General features: G+C 38.7%; 1 protein-coding gene and 1 pseudogene across 1 annotated transcript; both read left to right on the forward strand.

Moving 5' to 3' along the window:
- LOC139141976 (cytochrome P450 2U1-like) lies at positions 1–7,005 on the forward strand. The gene is made up of 3 exons (XM_070711758.1): positions 1–626; positions 1,665–2,645; positions 3,108–7,005. Exons 1-3 carry the CDS (start codon positions 302–304, stop codon positions 3,308–3,310), a joined length of 1,509 nt encoding a protein of 502 aa, XP_070567859.1. The 5' UTR covers positions 1–301; the 3' UTR covers positions 3,311–7,005.
- Positions 7,006–18,427: 11,422 nt separating this feature from the next.
- On the forward strand, positions 18,428–18,829 carry LOC139142998 (cytochrome P450 2U1 pseudogene; annotated as a pseudogene).
- Positions 18,830–19,138: the final 309 nt, after the last annotated feature.

Consider the following 19,138-nt stretch of genomic DNA (forward strand, 5'->3'; position numbering starts at 1 on the left):
ATGCTAAAAGATAAGAAGCTGCCGTCGACAGCCTTATGCTGAAACTCCCCTTTCCCTGGCCTGCAGATGCAGCCTGCTAAAAGGTTTTTCATTCGGGTGTGTTGTTGTTGTTATACATTATTATTCGAGAAAGGGGCGCATTTCTAATTGTTGCCAGATCTGAGAATGAAGGCACAGTTCACCCTGCCAAAGTATTGATTGATGAGTAGTGCAGACTTTATGAACCCTCACGTACTTCACGCAGGGCTCTCCGAGGATAGCACATGCTTTCATTCGCAATCTGATCAAGGACGACTCAGACATGTTTGTCCATATAATCACCCTTCTTGTCTTGTGTCTGACTGTTGCGTTCACCGTCAGATTTCTACGTCGACGAGATCGACTTCCTCCTGGACCATGGGGTCTGCCTTTTGTTGGGTGTTTATTTCATCTCGGCAAGAGACCTGAAAAGACCTTCGAGAACTGGGCCAAAGTTTACGGCGACCTATTCAGCGTACGGCTGGGAACGGAACTGGTGGTGATATTGAACAGCCAAAAGGCTATCAAAGACGCCTATGTCAAACATGCTTCCAAATTTTCTGCCAGGCCCTCCAATACTGTCAACGCCCGACTCAGCAACAGGAAAGGTAAATAGCAGTCATTTAGCACAGTGAATACTCTTATCAGTAAATAAGCGTGTAGTTGCAACATATAGATTATGGCGCAGCCATTTTTGTCATGTGCACAGAAATTAAGGATACAAATCGATGAATAGCATATTTTAAATATTACCAAATTGCATGTCAATTTGCATATTCTTAAAAGTCAAACATTTACCTAAAGCCCCGTCAACATTTTGCCTCTTTTGTAGAAAGCACTGGTTCTAATCAATGTTAACCTTAAGGAAGTATGTGCCTCCAAAATGAAAGACTTAAACTTTTGCTCAAACTTTCCTCCAACAATATTTCAACTATTCTCTTTCAAAATAACAAATGAAATCAGGTGTCGACGTGCAAATTTTGGTACTAGAGAAACAAATAGCCGAGATTTACCGATATTTGAAATTCAAACCGGCCGCCATCCCCGTGTCAACTCTAAAGAGCAAACTACAATCATCGAAAGATAAAGATTATTCGAAAAATTAAGAGGGTACAAATTTTTCTTACTCCGGGAGCAATAAAATAAGCCCCACAAGCGGTGGATCACAAATAAATTGTAAAAAGTTTGAGAGTCTGAATATGTGTCCTCGATGCGCGTTCTACCATAAAGCCATCCCGAGGTTAAGTCGGCTGTTGGGGATTGTATGTAAATCCTGTATGTGAGATATGTTTCGCAAATTAGATCATCAGATACATTAGCGATCTCATTGACGGCTTGGTAGTGTTACTACTGCGTCACTGTTTCACAAATATCAACATATTAGAAGATGGCAACTTTCACATTTGATGGATACTTACATTAAGTCAGAGAAATAAACAAAACTGGACAAACTTTTAACAAAAGACAAACTGAATAACCAATGTGATGATATACTTTCAACGGCTATATTGTCGAAGATCATGATAGTATGTAATGTAATGTAGTGCAGTTTTCGCTTATAGTTCAAGCCAGCTTGTTCTAGACTGGACAATGTCTAGGACGTAGCATATTTAATAGTGTCTGCTTATTGTTCTTTCCATTCATAGGTCTTGTCGATGTCCCCTGGCCTATCTGGAAAAACATCCGTAGTTTGTCAATCAAAATCCTCCAAGATCTTGGAATGGCAAAACACTCCACAGAGCAACGGATCTACGAGGAAAGTGAATATCTCCTCAATGCCTTGCGACAGTCGAACGGTGTGCCCACCGACGTTACTCACGTTCTTATGAATGCTGTTGCAAATATAACGTGCAGTATGGTTTTTGGTCGACGGTTTGATTACGATGATCAAGATTTCAAAGATTTACTTCAATCAAACCATATAGTAATGACCAAACTTCAAGCTTCTGCACTTCTGACCTTTATCCCCATCCTATGGTATGCACCAATGCCATTCAAGAAAGAATTACACCATCATTATAAGAGGCTTGTAGACTATGCGAAGAGGGTTGTCCAAAAATATCGACATGCAAAGAATAACGAACCTTTACGTGAATCGTTCGTCAATGCGTACATGACAAGAGAAGACGAGTATCGAAACAGTACGTCTAAGGGTAAACAAAACCCACAACATTTCCTAGAGGAACCCGAACATCTCCCATTGACTGTTCTAAACATCTTCACTGCTGGCACACATACCACAGCAACTGGACTGCAGTGGGCCATACTGTTTCTATGCCTAGACAAAGACGTCCAAGAAAGATGTTTCAATGAAATTAAAGACAGCATCGGATTGGATGTTGCACCATCATATAGCGACAGACAGAAGCTGCCCTACATCGAGGCTGTAACTATGGAAGTACATCGTAGAGCAAGCATTCTTCCCTTAGGGCTTGTCCACGCTGTTTCAGATGATGTCACAATCTACGGATACACCATACCTAAGGGAACCATGGTTATGTCTAATCTCTGGGCTGTGCATATGGATGAGGAGAGTTGGGAACAACCTGAAAAATTTGACCCATCTCGATTTCTGGACGATAATGGTAAAATTGTGAACAGCGAGCGGATAATGCCCTTTTCAATAGGCAAGTAGCATTATTTCTGCAATTTCTACAATCTAACTGAATCATGCAACTCTTTACTGGTATGATGCTTTGCAAAACACACTTTCAATTCGTAAACATCCAAATGTCTCTGATATGTTAACGTTATGCCCGAAAACAATGGACAAGAGCAAAGAAACAATTTTTGCTTAGTTCCAATTACATCTGATAATCCTATTGAGCATTTCAAAAACATTGTAACCCCCCTTCACCAAAGTCAAAATAGGTTGACCCCATGGATCCACCGCCCACTCCCCCCGGCTGAAGTAGCTGACCAGTCCCTAAAACATACAGGAAATGTTGATTTCACATATAGAGACACAATATGCGTACTCCTGATTCAGTTTAAAAAGAGCAGCTGTCAATAGTATTGCCTTGTGCTTGAGTTTCGTCCAAAGTTATTAATTAATATCACTACAAATAATGTTTTTGTTACTTTTATAGGACCAAGGGATTGTGTTGGTTCACAGTTGGCAAAGGTAGAGTTTTTCCTCTTTCTAACTCGCCTTATTCAAGTTTTCAAGTTCCAATTACCGGATGATGACGTCGTTCCATCTTTGGAGGAATGTTCTGGCCTTGTAAACTCACCAAATGATTTTAAGATCATCGCCAGCATACGCGTAAAAGAAGTCGGGTGTCAAGGTTAATTGCCGTGAGAAAGAGAAAAGCCCTCATCTGCACTATGGCAATCAGCCCTGTGTAAGAAACTCTTCATTGCATCAGCTCACCTCTACATATTTAATACACACGTTTGGCGAAATCTTTTCATTGTTGTTGCTTTCAGCATGGACATAAAAACATTAAGTGCATGTTGTATGAACAACCACAGCACGTCGAGACTGTTGGGCTTTAGTCCACCTTGCCTTTCAAGAGAGGGCACAGCATAGCAAATGGCCAAACACTTCCGAAGGAGACGTAGGGCTAGCTGGCCACTTGCTTGCTCATACTTCATCAAACTGCTTTGATTACAGACATTTCGAATTAAGGGATTTTTGATTCCAAGCATAAACCAGATATGAACTGAAAATGCTTCCATGTTTCAGTATAATTGCATAAACTACTACTGCTGTCATTGTATCACCACTTTCTATAGCAACTAATTCCTGATGCCATTTATAAAGTTTAACGTTTTTCAGATTGACGATACTTGTAGATTGAAATATTCCATCAAATACAACTTTAATCTCTGAAATTGTTGGTATAATAATTGCAAATTTGGTGAGCAAAACGATTCTATTATTCACACATTTTTTTTCATTTTTCATTCAAATTGAGATTCTTTACTGTTCAAAGTTTAAATTTTGTGCTATTATAAAATAAGAATGTTAATATTTCATTCATGACATTAACTTGAAATGAATGGCTCTGTATATTGTCTTTCAGTTATTTACGTAAAAATCAAGCATTGAGTCCCCGTCTTTGTTCTGAATGTTTTATTATATTCATGTATTGGAATTCAAAATCTCACTAATTCTAAAGTATGACAATGGATTCAATTACTCCCACCATGCATCCTTAAGCATAAAATATTATAAACATACTTTCTGATAAGTTTATAAGTTTAAGCTGTTTCAGCAGATTTAGACATGAGGTTACAAAATCCGGAGTGTGCTCTACCGTAATGAATGTATCCCTATTTTCGTATGATTTGAATTCACATCAACATGGCGATCCGATTGTTTCTCTTAACTTCTTACTTTTTCATGTATAAGTCTTTGTTTGAAGCTTAATCACAAAGCGATAGTTCTCTAGCCCTAGAGGATATTGAGAACCTCACATTCTGTGTTGACTCGACAACTCAATATACGTATTATATCATTACAGGGAGAGTCATTATTTTCATGTTATTCGTTGTCAGATTAAGCTCATCTTAATCAGTATGTATCCTTAATTAGATATATCAATAAAGACATTGTCTCGGCAGAGGTGAATCAATAGTACATCGAATAAGTCTTCAATCTTTTCTAGGTCCCTCCGTCTCGTTCCCATAAAATCCGTAACTTTCATGGGTCTTTTTTTGTACTAAAATCAACTGTTGGCGTACAATGGGCACCCGAATTGATGAACGTTATACCTGACCATATGACCAGTGAACTTGACACACAAATGACATATTTCGGGAAAGTGAGGCAACTCACTGTGCGACATAAACACATTTTCTGTACGTAGAATAAAAAACTGTGAAATTTGAGCTACGAAACGAAAGAACAGCTTTGATATTACAACACAAATTACAATTTCCGACTAAATGTGTGAGTATAGTAACTTTCATTCATCTCTTTAGTTAAGGAGCAGCAGTAAAGGTGGCTCTGCATCCGATACGACGTATTTTTCATAGAATAACATTTTGCATAGAATAACATTTTTGCAAATATTTATTCAATTTTAATTAATTTGTTAGCCCAAGATGAAAACATTAGTTTCTGATTCTCTTTTCTCCCATTTTCAAGATCTCCAAAGAATTTAAGTCCAGTCTGGCTGGGTCAAATTTTCTGCATATTCAAATTATAACAAAACCACCATTTTGTTTGGCAATAACGTTCTTACATTTTGAATGAGAGGGCATTTTAATTTTGCTAATCATGTTGTAATCACTTTTTTGGGTGTCAGTCTTTCAACCTATAACATTTTAGAATGAGGATACATAGTACAAAATAAAATAGCCGCTTTTTCTACATATACTCTTGTTTCAAGTGAAATATTACATTACAGACAATAGTATCAAGCTTTTGACTAAGAATATTTTTTTTATCATTAACATCCAAATTGAGGCTTTTTACCCTAAATATACTTCCTATCATCCTTCCAGTAAACCATTGCTACAATACTTGAAAAACTATAGTTTGAGGGGGTTTCCTTGTCATCTTTGATGAAAAATATTTTTTGAAGGAAAACTGTGTTTTTAACATGCGGCTCCATCTTGAGTGTACAAACTTCGTCTAGCTATTTTCAGTAACAAAGCTTAAGACTGGGAATTCTGAACTAACCATTATTCAATTCCTGAATTAGTTATCACCTGATGTCAATTTATTGAAAATAATATAGTGGAATACCGTCATGATTTCCCCGTGATTCCACAAAACTCTAATAGGGTCTAAGGACAAATAGCGGCCAATAGTACGCAAGGTTAATGCAATCCCCATCAATATTATTGGACTCCGCGTCCTCTATACAGAAACGTACTGCATGATGTAATACATACGTTACAGAGGCAGGTGTACAATAACATAGATTATTCTGTGACTGTATTGACTGCAAGCATAAAATCCAAAAACAGTCTGCAAGAGACCAGAGCGTCGCTGTGATCTCGATGAGTCTATTTGTACAAGTCTTAAACAAGTAATTTTATCTTGATACAGCAAATTGGAAGGATCTAGGAGCAGTTTCTGGTATTTCTAATAACAGTCGTAGTCTGGTAGAGTGACTGTTCTTAATATTTGTGTACCATGGGTACAGAACTGCAAACGTTTTTGTTAAACGTTATTTTAGTTATGTTTGGTTCAAGATAGATGCATAATGAAACGTTCAGTTAGCTATCTTATCATTTTTTAATTTTCAACCTTAGGGAGCCGTCATTATCTACGGCCGGCGAGTCGGATGAATGTGAGGGGTGTCACTCAAAACATTTACAACTTCTGAGGGAATTGCAACAATAATTAGGGAGCGTTCAGTTATAATGGTCAAAATTTGGCAGGCCAATTCTTCCTTTGTATCAAAATTTCCTTTGGTCAAAATAAGTGAACCCCTACCAAACGCACCAAAAATTTGATAAACCCCCTATGGAGATGACAAAAATTTGATGATCCCTTCCCCTTTCTTTGAGTAAAGCTGCATTCACAAACACCTTTGGAGGGGGCGATAGAATCAAAAAAGTTCTCAGATTGTTTTAAATGATCCCCCTAACAAACTCAAATTGCGTTCAAATCTCTCCTCCGACTTGCCGTACTTTTGAAATCGCCCTAAAAGGCATTGAACAGAAATTTCAGGTAGGTCACAAGTTTTTGCGCAAGCACGGTCATGAAATTTCACAAAACTAGCTTTATCTGTACAGTTAAATAGTAGAAGTAGTAGTAGTAGTAGTAGTAGTAGTAGTAGTAGTAGTAGTAGTAGTAGTAGTAGATGATTTATTTATTAGAATGACATGTCACATGACTCAATATTTATATTTCAATAATGATACAACATCAACGTGGTGGTCAATCAGCCCAATGGGCTTATATGTCACTATAATATTGCAACTTTAGAATAAGGATAGCTCGATGAAATGAAAATTAACTGATAGTGTAATACTAATACAATACAGTTATCATTATTACTGAAATAAATTGTTACGTCTTCATTGAAATAACTTTGATATATATGTTTGATGATTAATGTAAATGTACTGTGCTTGAAGTGGCAGGTAAAAAGTGCATGTGTGCATACAAAAATACTGATACTTAGATTTCATTGATAACGTTGATTCACTGTACATGGTAGTCTATGTGAAAACTATGAATAATACTTTTTCAATATAAAACTGGAAATATATATATATTTATAGACGTTTGTTGATTGTACTTGATTGGAATAGGGTGGTTACAACTCGTGTGTGTACAACATATTTGATTTTGGAATTCCACCGACAATGTTCACACACTATCTTGAGAGTCTATGACAAAACTATGTATATGTTTCCAATGTAAAACTTGCTATACTTGTGCATATATATATATATATATATATATATATATATATATATATATATATATATATATATATATATATATATATATGTTGGATGAATTGACATAATTGTACATGATTAGAGTACGATGGTTATGTGCATATGTGTTAAAGAAATTTGATTTCTAAATGGCACTGAAAATGGCGATCCACTATGCACGGTAATCTTTGAGAAAAACTATGAATACATTGTTTCCAATATAAAACTAGCATATCTGTGCATGTATAAACGTTTGATAATTGACATTATTGTACTTGATTAGAATAAGGCGGTTATAAGTGCAAATGTGTTCAAGAAATGTGATTTTGGAATTTCACCGAAAATGTTGATTCACTATAGATTGGAGTCTATGAGTTAATTATGAATATTTTTTCACAATACAAGCTAACTAAATATGTGATTTTATAATTGTTTGACAATTGATACAAATGTACTTGATTGAAATAGGGTGTTTGAAAGTGAAGATGTGGACAACAACTGTGATATTGCAATATTCACTAAAAAGTGGTATTTCACTTATGGTAGTCTATAGGTAAACTATTAAATATTTCCCTTGACAAAACTTGCTATATCTCTAACATCGCTCGATTAACAAGATGACAAGCCTAAGAGTTACCAAGGCAACATGTTAATGTGACAGATAAAAATTTTATTCAGATTTACAGTTAAACGACTTCAGAGAATGAAATCATGCAGCGAATCATTTTTTATTTCCCAGAATATTTTTAACACTGAAACTGCCTTTGACAGGATGGATACTTATGAATATCAAGTTACGCCAATCTGTGCTGTTTGAAAAAAAAGACCTGCCTTTGCAGTTTTCAAATTTAAGGTGACCCCCTGGATTTTGCAGGCCCACCCCTGTCATAATAACTGGACGCTCCCTTATCAACCTAAACTACAAGTGTACGTAGATGGGCAAGTGCCGTAGCATGTCTGTACCCTAGGACGTACCGTAGCATAGGTAAAATAATCGCAATCATACCAATCCATAATCCAATAACACTAGGTCAGAATTTGTGAGACAATAGTTGTAAAGATAGACACAAAACAGCACAGAACAGACAGTAAATAGACGGTACACAAACAAAGTCAAATTCATGAAAGAAAGATATATGGACCTCTGGCCAAAAGACCAAGAAGTGATGTCAGGTGTTTCGAAAATAGTAAGCGCATCCTGCCCCACATGTGGCACCCGCCATATATCAATCTGTAAGTCAGATAGGTAGTGGTCACTAACTAAGGCCCCATGTCACCGATGCCATCAGTGATCATTTGTCGAAGAGAGATATTGTATTTATCTACCAGCTTGCGATACCTGCCAAAAAGCGTTTGAATGTAGAGACAAGTCTTGCTCTGGTGTAACCTTGATTTAACAGTTTGTAAGAGAGATGGCCATGTCTCTCTACAAAATCACCATATGAACTGCATGCTCTTGCATATCGAATAAGCTGGGAAATGTATACCCCATAAGCAGGTGAGAGTGGAATATTACTGATGAGGTGTGGAAAATTGATTATACTAAAGTTGAAATCATCTCTATTGTCATATAGCCTAGTAGAAAGGTGACCATTGGAGTCAAATTCAAGTAAAATGTCCAGATATGAAGCAGAAGAGGCCGTTTCTGTAGTTTCTTTAATCTCCAATTCTGGAGGATAAATCATAGCGAGATATTTACTGAATTCAGAGTTATTCAATGAAATAACATCGTCTATGTATCTAAATGTAAGGTTGAAAGTACGAGCTACAGAGACCTTTTTCTGCTTGATAAGGTTCTGAATAAATTCTGCCTCGTATGAGAACAGAAATAAGTCGGCAAGTAAGGGAGCACAGTTAGTGCCCATGGGAATTCCTATACACTGTTGGAAAATGTGTCCTCCAAATTCAACAAATATGTTGTCAATGAGGAAATCAAGCATACTGATAATGTCTTTCTCGGGATAAAACACTTTAGCGTTAGTAATATTTTTAACAAAATATGTAGAATTATACCCCATTACCACATATTTGTAACAGCGTGAACCGTTTTTGTAGAAAAATGCTTGGTTGATGATGTTTTCCAAGCGTTCTTTCAATTTATCATGTGGTATTGTGATATACAAAGTGGAAAAATCGAAAATTTTAATAGATGTTATTTTTGAAACAGATCTTGATTTCAAATATTTCAAGAGTTCCTTCGAATATTTTAATATCCACATTTGATTTATACCACTCCGAGAAAAGACAACATCACAGTATGCTTGAAGTCCCCGTTTAACAGTACAAAGAACAGAAGTCAGTATCTTCGATAACTCTGTTGTTGAACATTTTGAAGATCCTGCGATAAACCTAGCTTTGTAAGGTGTTTTGTGGAGCTTTGGTATCCAGTATAAGCTAGGCAACTTATTATGGTCATCCTTTGTTGTAATATTAAAATTATCCATGAATGACTTATGGTTTGCCAAAATTTCAGATTTGTTGAACATTGATTGTCTGTAAGTGGAGTTGATGGAGGTCTTAGTTACACCAAGTTCGTCTATAAGACACTCAAAATAATACTTCTTACAGACAAATACAATGTTATTGGTAGCTTATCAGCAGGGACGACAACATATTTGTCATGGATATCATTCAAACACTTAACAGCATCTTGCTCGGTTGATAAAAAGCTGCAATCTGTTACTGATTCTATAATACAGAGAAGATCTGATGTATTTGTTTTGACCGAAACTTGGTTTAAAGAAATTGATGACACCATTGCGGCACGTTTTCGTCATTACTACACGGTTACGTGATATATCAGGTGCCACGTTCAAAGCAAAGAGGTGGAGGTACAGCAGTAATTACAAGATCCAATTTGAAGTTCACCCCAAATAAGACTCGGGTCTACAGATCGTTTGAAGCCATTGACGGCAACATGCTAATTTTACCTTCTGTGATTCGTCTTGTCGTTGTCTATCGACCACCATAGGGGACTATAAATGACTTCATCGATGACTTTGCTAGTTTTTTGGAGAATGTTATCCACACACATGGAAGGCTGATTATTGTCGGCGATTTCAATATTCATGTTGACAATCCGGCTAATACCGATACTGCAAGGTTGACAGACTTCCTTGATTCTATGGGACTAACCCAGCGCGTGATTGGGCCAACGCACAGTAAGGGTCATACTTTGGATTTGATCATCACCAGGACAGCCGACCCATGCGTTACCAACATCGAAACTGACTGGCTCCTACCATCTGACCATGCTTCCCTCCATTTCTCCACTGCATTTACGAGACCGCGACCTTGAAATTCACCCGGGCTTCAAGAAAACTTGCAAATATCAACATAACTGTACTTCAAGAGAAAATCGCCTCATCATTGCAATCAGCATTTTCTGAGACTTTCTATTCTCCAACAGTCCTCGTGAATGCTTACAATAGTACCTTAACATCCATCATTAATGAAGTTGCACCAGTCGTTCATAAGGAGTTTGTTGATAAAGCTCGTGCTCCGTGGTTTACGGTGGAATTGATTCACCTTCGCCAAAATCTTCGCAGATTGGAGAGGCAATGGAGGAAATCAGGACTTGTTCTTCATCAGCAGATTTTTAAATCGGCTAGAAGTGTGTATACCACCAAATTGCGTGACCTCCATGCGACTTACTACCGTCATCGTATTGAAGGAGCTGACACCAAGGGACTTTTTCGTATCATCGATAATATGACAGGTACGAAGGGTGCAATTTCTTCGATTAAGCCAGATATGGACTCAGCTACACTTCCTGATATCTTTGCAGACTTTTTCCATACTAAAGTTGTTAAGATTCGAGAGAATTTGTCCTTTGTCCAACCGTCAGACTCTGTATTAGATGTAAGTTTCAGTATGGATTCTTTTGATTCGGTGTCAGTTGCTTGTGTTCATATAACCCATTAGGGCTATACCCGCAAATCCTCTATGCAGGATCCCATATCCACTGTATTGATAAAATAGTGTGTGAATCAAGTTGCTCCCATTATTACTAGAATAATTAATTCTTCATTTGAGACAGGCGAATTTCCCGAGTCGTGTAAGTCTGCAATTATCCGACCACTACTTAAGAAGCCAGGTCTTGATAGAAATGTCTAAAAAATTACAGGCCAGTTTCTAATTTAACATGTATTTCCAAGCTGGTTGAAAAGCAGCATTACTTCAAATTAATTCGTATTTATGCAATAACAACCTCTATGCTAAATGCCAGTCTGCCTACCGAGAGGGTCACAGTACAGAAACTGCGCTTATTAGAGTACTGAATGATGTTTTGTGTGCCCTTGATCGGCGGTGCGAAGTAGTTTTAATACTCCTGGATCTTTCTGCAGCATTCGACACCATCGATCATGACATTTTAATACATAAGCTACGCTGTAGGTTTAGAATCAATGGTACCGTGTTAGAATGGATTCGTTCATATTTGAGGGGTAGGAAAACAAGTGTATGTGTCGGATCTATGGTGTCAAAAGCTCAACCGCTTGACTGTGGGGTACCCCAGGGCTCTGTACTTGGTCCTGTACTTTTCAGTCTGTACACCGCCCCACTTGAAGACATCATAGATAAGCATGGTTTACAGTCTCTGTTTTACGCTGACGACTCCCAGTTATACATAACTTGTTCACGCAATACTGCTCCCATTTCTAAAATAGAGACTGTATTGATGAGATCCGGCTGTGGATGCACGACAACATGTTGGCACTTAATGATGGTAAGACGGAGGTGATAAGATTTTCCTCCAAGTTTGGTGGTGAGTGTCAACCCCGTGCTTGTGATGTAAACGTAGGGGGAGTCAGCATTCATGCATCAACCGAAGTTCGGGATCTTGGTGTTATATTAGATTCATCTGCAACTATGTCAGCCCATGTGGCAAGTTTATGTAAATCAGCTTCATTCGCCTTATGAAAATTGGTAAGATTCGCAACCTGCTTGACCAGAGTTCTACGGAAAAATTGGTACATGCTTTTATTACGTCCAGACTTGACTACTGTAATAATCTACTTTTTGGTCTTCCAAAGTATCAGATTAAGAAATTACAACTTATTCAAAACTCAGCAGCACGTCTTGTTTCAAAAGCTAAGAAATCAATTCATATACAACCAGTATTGCATTACCTGCATTGGCTTCCAGTTCACAAGCGCATAGAGTACAAGCTTTTATGTTTAACATACAAGATTCTGCATGATACGGCCCCATTATACTTGAAAGAACTTTTAAGTGTCCGTGCTCCGGGTCGAACCCTTCGGTCAACCACGAATGATTCATTCAGTTTGTATCAACCAGTATGTAATACAAAGTTTTACGGTGATAGAGCTTTTGCCATCTGTGCACCACGGCTGTGGAATAGGCTTCCATTAAATCTTCGTAGTTCGACAAGTTTTAATGTTTTTAAGTCTGGACTTAAAACACATTTATTTTTAGATTTTTTAGATTGTAGCAACATTTTATCAACTAACTGTACTGTACAGCGCCTTGAGATGTGTTTTTTACATGGAATGTGTTTTTTTAAGAAATAGATATTATTATTATTATTATTAAATACAGAATAGGGTCTTCTGCAAACATGTGCTCTTAGTCGACCAATACGGCCACGCACTATTTTCCTCACAGATTTGACCCATTCTGACAGTGTGTCCAGCTCTACATCCTCCCTTTTAGCCCATTCCCTGGCATATTATTCAACAGACTCCATAATGATCTTAAAATTATGGTTCCACTTGATCCTGCGAGGTTCTCTGAACTTGGATCCACAAGATAATGTCTTACGAAGGTGGTGATGTTCAACCAAGTTCAGATCACCAGTGATGACATTGCCAACTGGAGTATATTTGAAGGGAGATGTAGAGCAGTCACAGGATGCTGGTGTTTGAAGGAATTCATCAATTTTTAAGTTCCGCAATGCCTTATTGTAATTGAATATTTTATTGGAGATTGTCTTGGTGTATTGATATGACAGAATAGGTACAGACTGGTTCTTAAAGTATACAGGTATAGTTGATGAAACCTTTTTGTTGTGAAGTATATTGCTGATATTAATGGCATCAATTCCTTTGTTAGTAAATGGAAGATGTATGAAATGACGATGATCATCAGTCATAGGTTCAGCACGAACAGGCTTGTACAGTCTGTATAGTGCAATGTCAGCAATAATACTGACCAGTCTGTACGGTTGTTTGTTCGGATCTGTCAAAGACAATCCCAATGCGTAGAGATGCAACCTTCTCAAGTCCTTGATGGAAAGAGCAAATAATGAAGTACGAATGTGATGGAGACCTAAAGGCTTCTGCAATAAAAGAAGCAGTTCATGAAATTTGTCATGGCAATTGGAGGTAGCTGATGTATCAAATTTAGGCCGATGGTAACGCCTATGTTTTTGTATCTGTACGAATCCATTTTTTAAAGCTACAGCAGATTTAAACGAGTGCAAATGCATTCGCTCAAAGCATTTTGCTGCTTCAAAGCGACATCGTAAGGCTTAAATGGCACAAGCATTTGTTGCTGAATCCCAAAGACCAGGTATTTCTTTTTCCTTGGCCTGAAGACGCAGTCTACAGAGCAAAGTTTGGTTATTCGGGTTGTTTCTTGTTGTATTGAATACCTTTATGACCCAACGCGTATTTCTATTGTTTACTAGACCTGCGCATAATTATAGTGTGAACAATGCGACACAGCGGTGATCAATGAACAGTGTCAACCTTCTGACATTTCACGTACATTACTCAATGATTCTTGAAGGCCAGTAGGTGGTATTATTTAAACTGTCGTCATGGACACTTCGGACATGTCAGACTTTTTTGCCCATATAATCACATTTCTTGTCTTTTGCGCGACTATTGCGTTTGCTGCAAGGTTTCTTCACCGACAATATCAACTACCCCCGGGACCATGGGACCTGCCTCTTGTTGGGTGTTTATTTCATCTTGGCAAGAGACCTGAAAAGACCTTCAAGAACTGGGCCAACGTCTACAGCGGCTTATTCAGCGTACGGCTTGGAACGGAACTAGTGGTCGTACTAAACAGCCAAAAGGCTATCAAAGACGCCTATGTCAAAAACGCCTCCAAATTTTCTGCCAGGCCCTCAAACACTGTCAACGCCCGAGTCAGCAACAGGAAAGGTTAATTATCAGCCCTTAGACTCACTGAATGATCTCATCAGTAAACCAACAGATAGAAATGCATTTAGAACATAAAACTTTAGTCAAGGAGCAGCCATTTCGTATATGCCATCGTGTTCTCAATTAAGCTGCTGTTTTGGCCTTACTACTCAATGTGCTTAAAGCCCGGCTCGAAATGGACCGGGATCAGGATTAGTGCCAAGTTTGGGTGGGCGTTTTGGGGCATGGCTCTGCATAATGAGTCTGTTGGCAACAGTTGCGATCGTTCGCATTATCTGCGTAATCTGTTTGCTCTCAAATCACACTCAGGCTTGGGTACGTACACTGTAGCCTTCGTTTCCCGGTTCGTTTCAGTTATGCCATGGCAATACTCGAAAGAAAAAAGAAAGAAAGAAAAACTAGGAAGGAAAAGGAACACGTCAGGAAAATGGTAGGAAATAGGTAAACGGCGACGTCATGACCGATCGCAAAAAATAAAGGAAATTCACGGAAGGGTCGAGACTTCCTTGAATCTCGTGTATCACGATATCTGTAATAGCGATCGCGGTCAGTTGCTCGGTTGCTTGGCGGCGGGGTGATATCGAAAAATTATCACGAGTTATGTTTATTTTCGGAGCAATTGCAAGTTTTGCTCGAAACGTTTGTTAACCTTTGACTGGAATCAATGACAGACTGGGTTCCTCTCCGTCTTTCTTTCTACCTCCATGGTTATTGAAGGAATTAAAGTCCAGCTTTTGCCGAAATATTATTACGATGTAGCGCGGAATCAATGAGCTGTCCTCAGACACGCGTATACTAAAGCGTTTACAATATTTGGTGATGGCGCTTACTTGCTCATCTTGAACTGAAAGATTGAATGTTTCAACTGTTCAAATATCTTACAATTTTTGTTAAATTCTCATCACAGAATCACAGAAGTCCAAATGTAACTGGGATAATCGGTATGTCAAAACCTTACTAGTACCAGCCCTCCGAACACGACATGTCATTTCCACGTGTAAAAACACGTGTACATACGGCCGTTTTCGGGGCCAGCATATATATCCAAAACAACTGTTCAGTACCGTCACGTTCGGCCGTAGATTTGGAAGGGGGAAGTTGTTAAAAACGTGGATCTCTTCGACTGACAATAATTAAATTGATCATGGAGGCTACCGCCATGTTTTGATGATTATTTTCGATGCCATTCTCAGTGCAAACTACGGACTCTGCTTACGCGCTTTTTGCTAGAAAACATCGTACTACGGGTAAGCTTACGGACCAGTCCTCTTGCTAAGTCACGTCTGAAAATGGTTCACTTTCGTGATGTCATTGCACCATAAACGCTAGCAAAAAGAGTTGATGGCAACACAAAGTTTTCATCCTTCGCCCGCTGATATAAGTCTAAGTTTACATATAGTTTGTTTACATCGTAATTGTTCTCGTATGCACAGCAAATGTTTGACCAGTTTACGCCTCTGCGTGTCACCGAATGATTGACAATTGTTTGAATCATGGAACGACCGTCTCCTGAGGGCCATTCCCTTTGTTCAGAAAGCGATTTTTCCCCTAATCGTCGTAGTTTTAAAAAACTTTGTGAAACTTTGCAGATACCTGTATGGCCTAGGTGTTTATGAAACAGTCTATGTTCATGGTATGCCAATAATAGATGTTTGAGAATCGTTTAGGCTGATTTTCACGGAGCGGTCTACCTAGCTATTGCCAGTTGTCACTCAAGCACCATTATGAATTTTCAATAAGTTAGGGGCCTTTTATACCCGCACACCAGTTTAACATTAATATGCTGAACATTAAAGCGCAGTGGTCGTCGCGCTGCGCATGCTCCTAAGGGGTCCCCCCTTGTTGACAACATATCCGAGAATGCTGCATGAGGTTACGGGTTGATTATTACGTTTGCGATATTGCCGCTGATATGGCGGCTGATTTGTCACAAGCATACCAACTTTCCAAATCTAACACGCAATAAAAGGTCAATTAATCTATATCTGCTGAATATTGAACAGTAATGACACGCTGGATTGAGATCACATTTGATCATGATTTTCTTGAATCAGTTGAATGGGCTCGCTCGAGCCATGGAGCTAAACACTTACACGTACGCGTGTATGTGCCAACAGACTATCAATGACCGGGCTCTGGTCTACGACATCGCTAGCAAGGACGAGAACTTTCACTTCAAGAGGCCCAACAGGAGTACAATTGACAAAAACGCAAGCTACAGAAATCTACAGCTCGCAGAGCAATGCCCGCTGCAGCAAGAAGCATCTGTTCCGTGGTCTGCATGAACGTCGGTGTCAAGAGAACCGGGTATATGGCGCGCTACACTCGGCTGTGGAGAATCCAACTCCACTTCGAAGTTTACCCCGTTGGGAGGGGGGTGGTGCAAACGAGAATTCCGAGTACAGGAATCAAGTCAAGCGAAGGACCTTTCATAGGTCTTCTTGTTATGAGGGGGTTAACTCATTTGAAAGAGGATTCAGACTTACCTGGCAATCAGGAGGTACAACAACGAAGTTGCGTAGCACCGGTAGGCCTACACTAGCTAGCCGTTGGATCTCAGCCATGACCGTGCACAGGATCTCTCAATACGTTCCTATGTGTAGCCGTGCAATTTTCCTGCCAAATGCCTCGAAAACCCGCTCGTTTTGTCGATTGTGTCCTGTCATTTGACTATATCTTGCCACGTATTACTAGAAGAAGTAAAAAATGGTGATCAACAGTGGGTCATGGGCCAAGTCGTCGCGGGGCCGGTACGTTGTGCAGCTTGTTGTGGGACCGGATTAGTTATATCCGTGTACGTCAACGTGGTGACCTTCTCCCTTCCTGCTCTGGCTTGCCGATCATGGTCTTGAGTGTAATTTTTGTGTTAGGCATTGTGCTTGTTGCTGGTCTACATATATATATATATATATATATATATATATATATATATATATATATATATATATATATATATATATATATATATATATATATATATATATATATATATATATATATATATATATATATATATATATATATATATATATATATATATATATATATATACAATGTTGATCACTTTAGTGATGTATTTTTACTGTGCTGTACATAGCATCGTGTACAACCAGCGTGACCGCGCGCGATCAAACCCATTTGTTCACTGTGACTGCATGCAGTAAACTCAGCGACATAGTGTGCAGAGTGTCTCAATGTTCGTAGCCTTACATGATTGAGTTTATAGATAGAAATACACCACTGAAGTTCGTTTCCTATCTTAATGTTTTACCATTGCATGATGTTGAGTCTTACAAAGGCATTAACAAAGTGGGGGACCGCTCCCATCTCACTCCGATTTAAGTTTAGAAGACTTATGTTTACAAACATTTATGTTTGTCAACAAAAAAATCGCGCACGCGCAGCGCGACGACCACTGCGCTTTAAGGGGAAAGCTTTAGAACAAAGAAAGAATTTTTTTTTCATTTACAGGTCTGGCCGATGCACCCTGGCCTGACTGGAAAAGCGTATGAACTTTGTCAATGAAAATCCTCCACGATCTTGGAATGGCAAAAATCTCCACGGAGCAACGAATCTACGAGGAAAGTGAATATCTCATCAATGCCTTACGACAGCTGAACGGTGTACCAACTGACGTGAGTCATGTTCTTATGAACGCTGTTTCCAATATAATGTGCAGTATCGTTTTTGGTAGACGGTGTGATTACCATGATTAAGATTTTAAGGACTTGCTTCTGTCACTCCATTTGGTAATGACCAAACTTCAAGGTTCTGCACTACTGACATTTATTCCCATCCTATGGTATATACCAATGCCGTTCAAAAAAGAATTACATCATCATTATAAGAAGCTTGTAGAGTATTTGGAGACGACAATCAAGAATGCAAGAAAACACAACCCTTTATCTGAATCATTTGTTAGTGCATACATGACACGAGAGGAAGAATATCGAAACAGTAAGTCTGACAGTAAAAACGTACAACATTTCCTAGGGGATCCAGAACATCTCCCCATGACTGTTGTCAACCTATTCGGTGCTGGCACTCATACAACAGCAATCGGCCTGTTGTGGATCATACTCTTTTTGTCCCTAAACGAAGATATTCAAGAAAGATGTTTCAACGAAATCAAAGTCAACATCGGATTGGACAATGCACCATCGTATAGTGACAAACGGAAGCTGCCTTACATCGAGGCTGTGATCATGGAAGTTCACCGTAGAGCAAGCATAGCTCCCCTAGGTCTACTTCACGCTGTTTCCGATGATGTCGAAATCTACGGATACACCATACCTAAGGGAACCATGGTTATGGCTAATTCTGGGCTGTGAACATGAATGAGAAGAACTTGGAACGACCTGAGGAGTTTGAACCATCTCGATTTCTGGACGATAATGGTGAATTGTGAACAGTGAACGGATACTGCCCTTTATCATTAGGCAAGTAGGGGTTACTTTCATAGTTGTTTCCATTATGGTAAATGATATAGAAGCAAGGAGCAAAATTTAAATACTGTACCTGTGTTCCGTTTTAATTTGACGCCCGCGTATCTGTTGAATTGGACTTAACTTAAAAACCGAACAAAAATACTGGAGAATACATGAACCTAACGGCAAAAATAGTTCCAATGGCTACCACAA

The sequence above is a fragment of the Ptychodera flava genome, chromosome 10 (assembly GCF_041260155.1).
Source record: "Ptychodera flava strain L36383 chromosome 10, AS_Pfla_20210202, whole genome shotgun sequence".
Taxonomy (NCBI): Eukaryota; Metazoa; Hemichordata; class Enteropneusta; family Ptychoderidae; genus Ptychodera; species Ptychodera flava.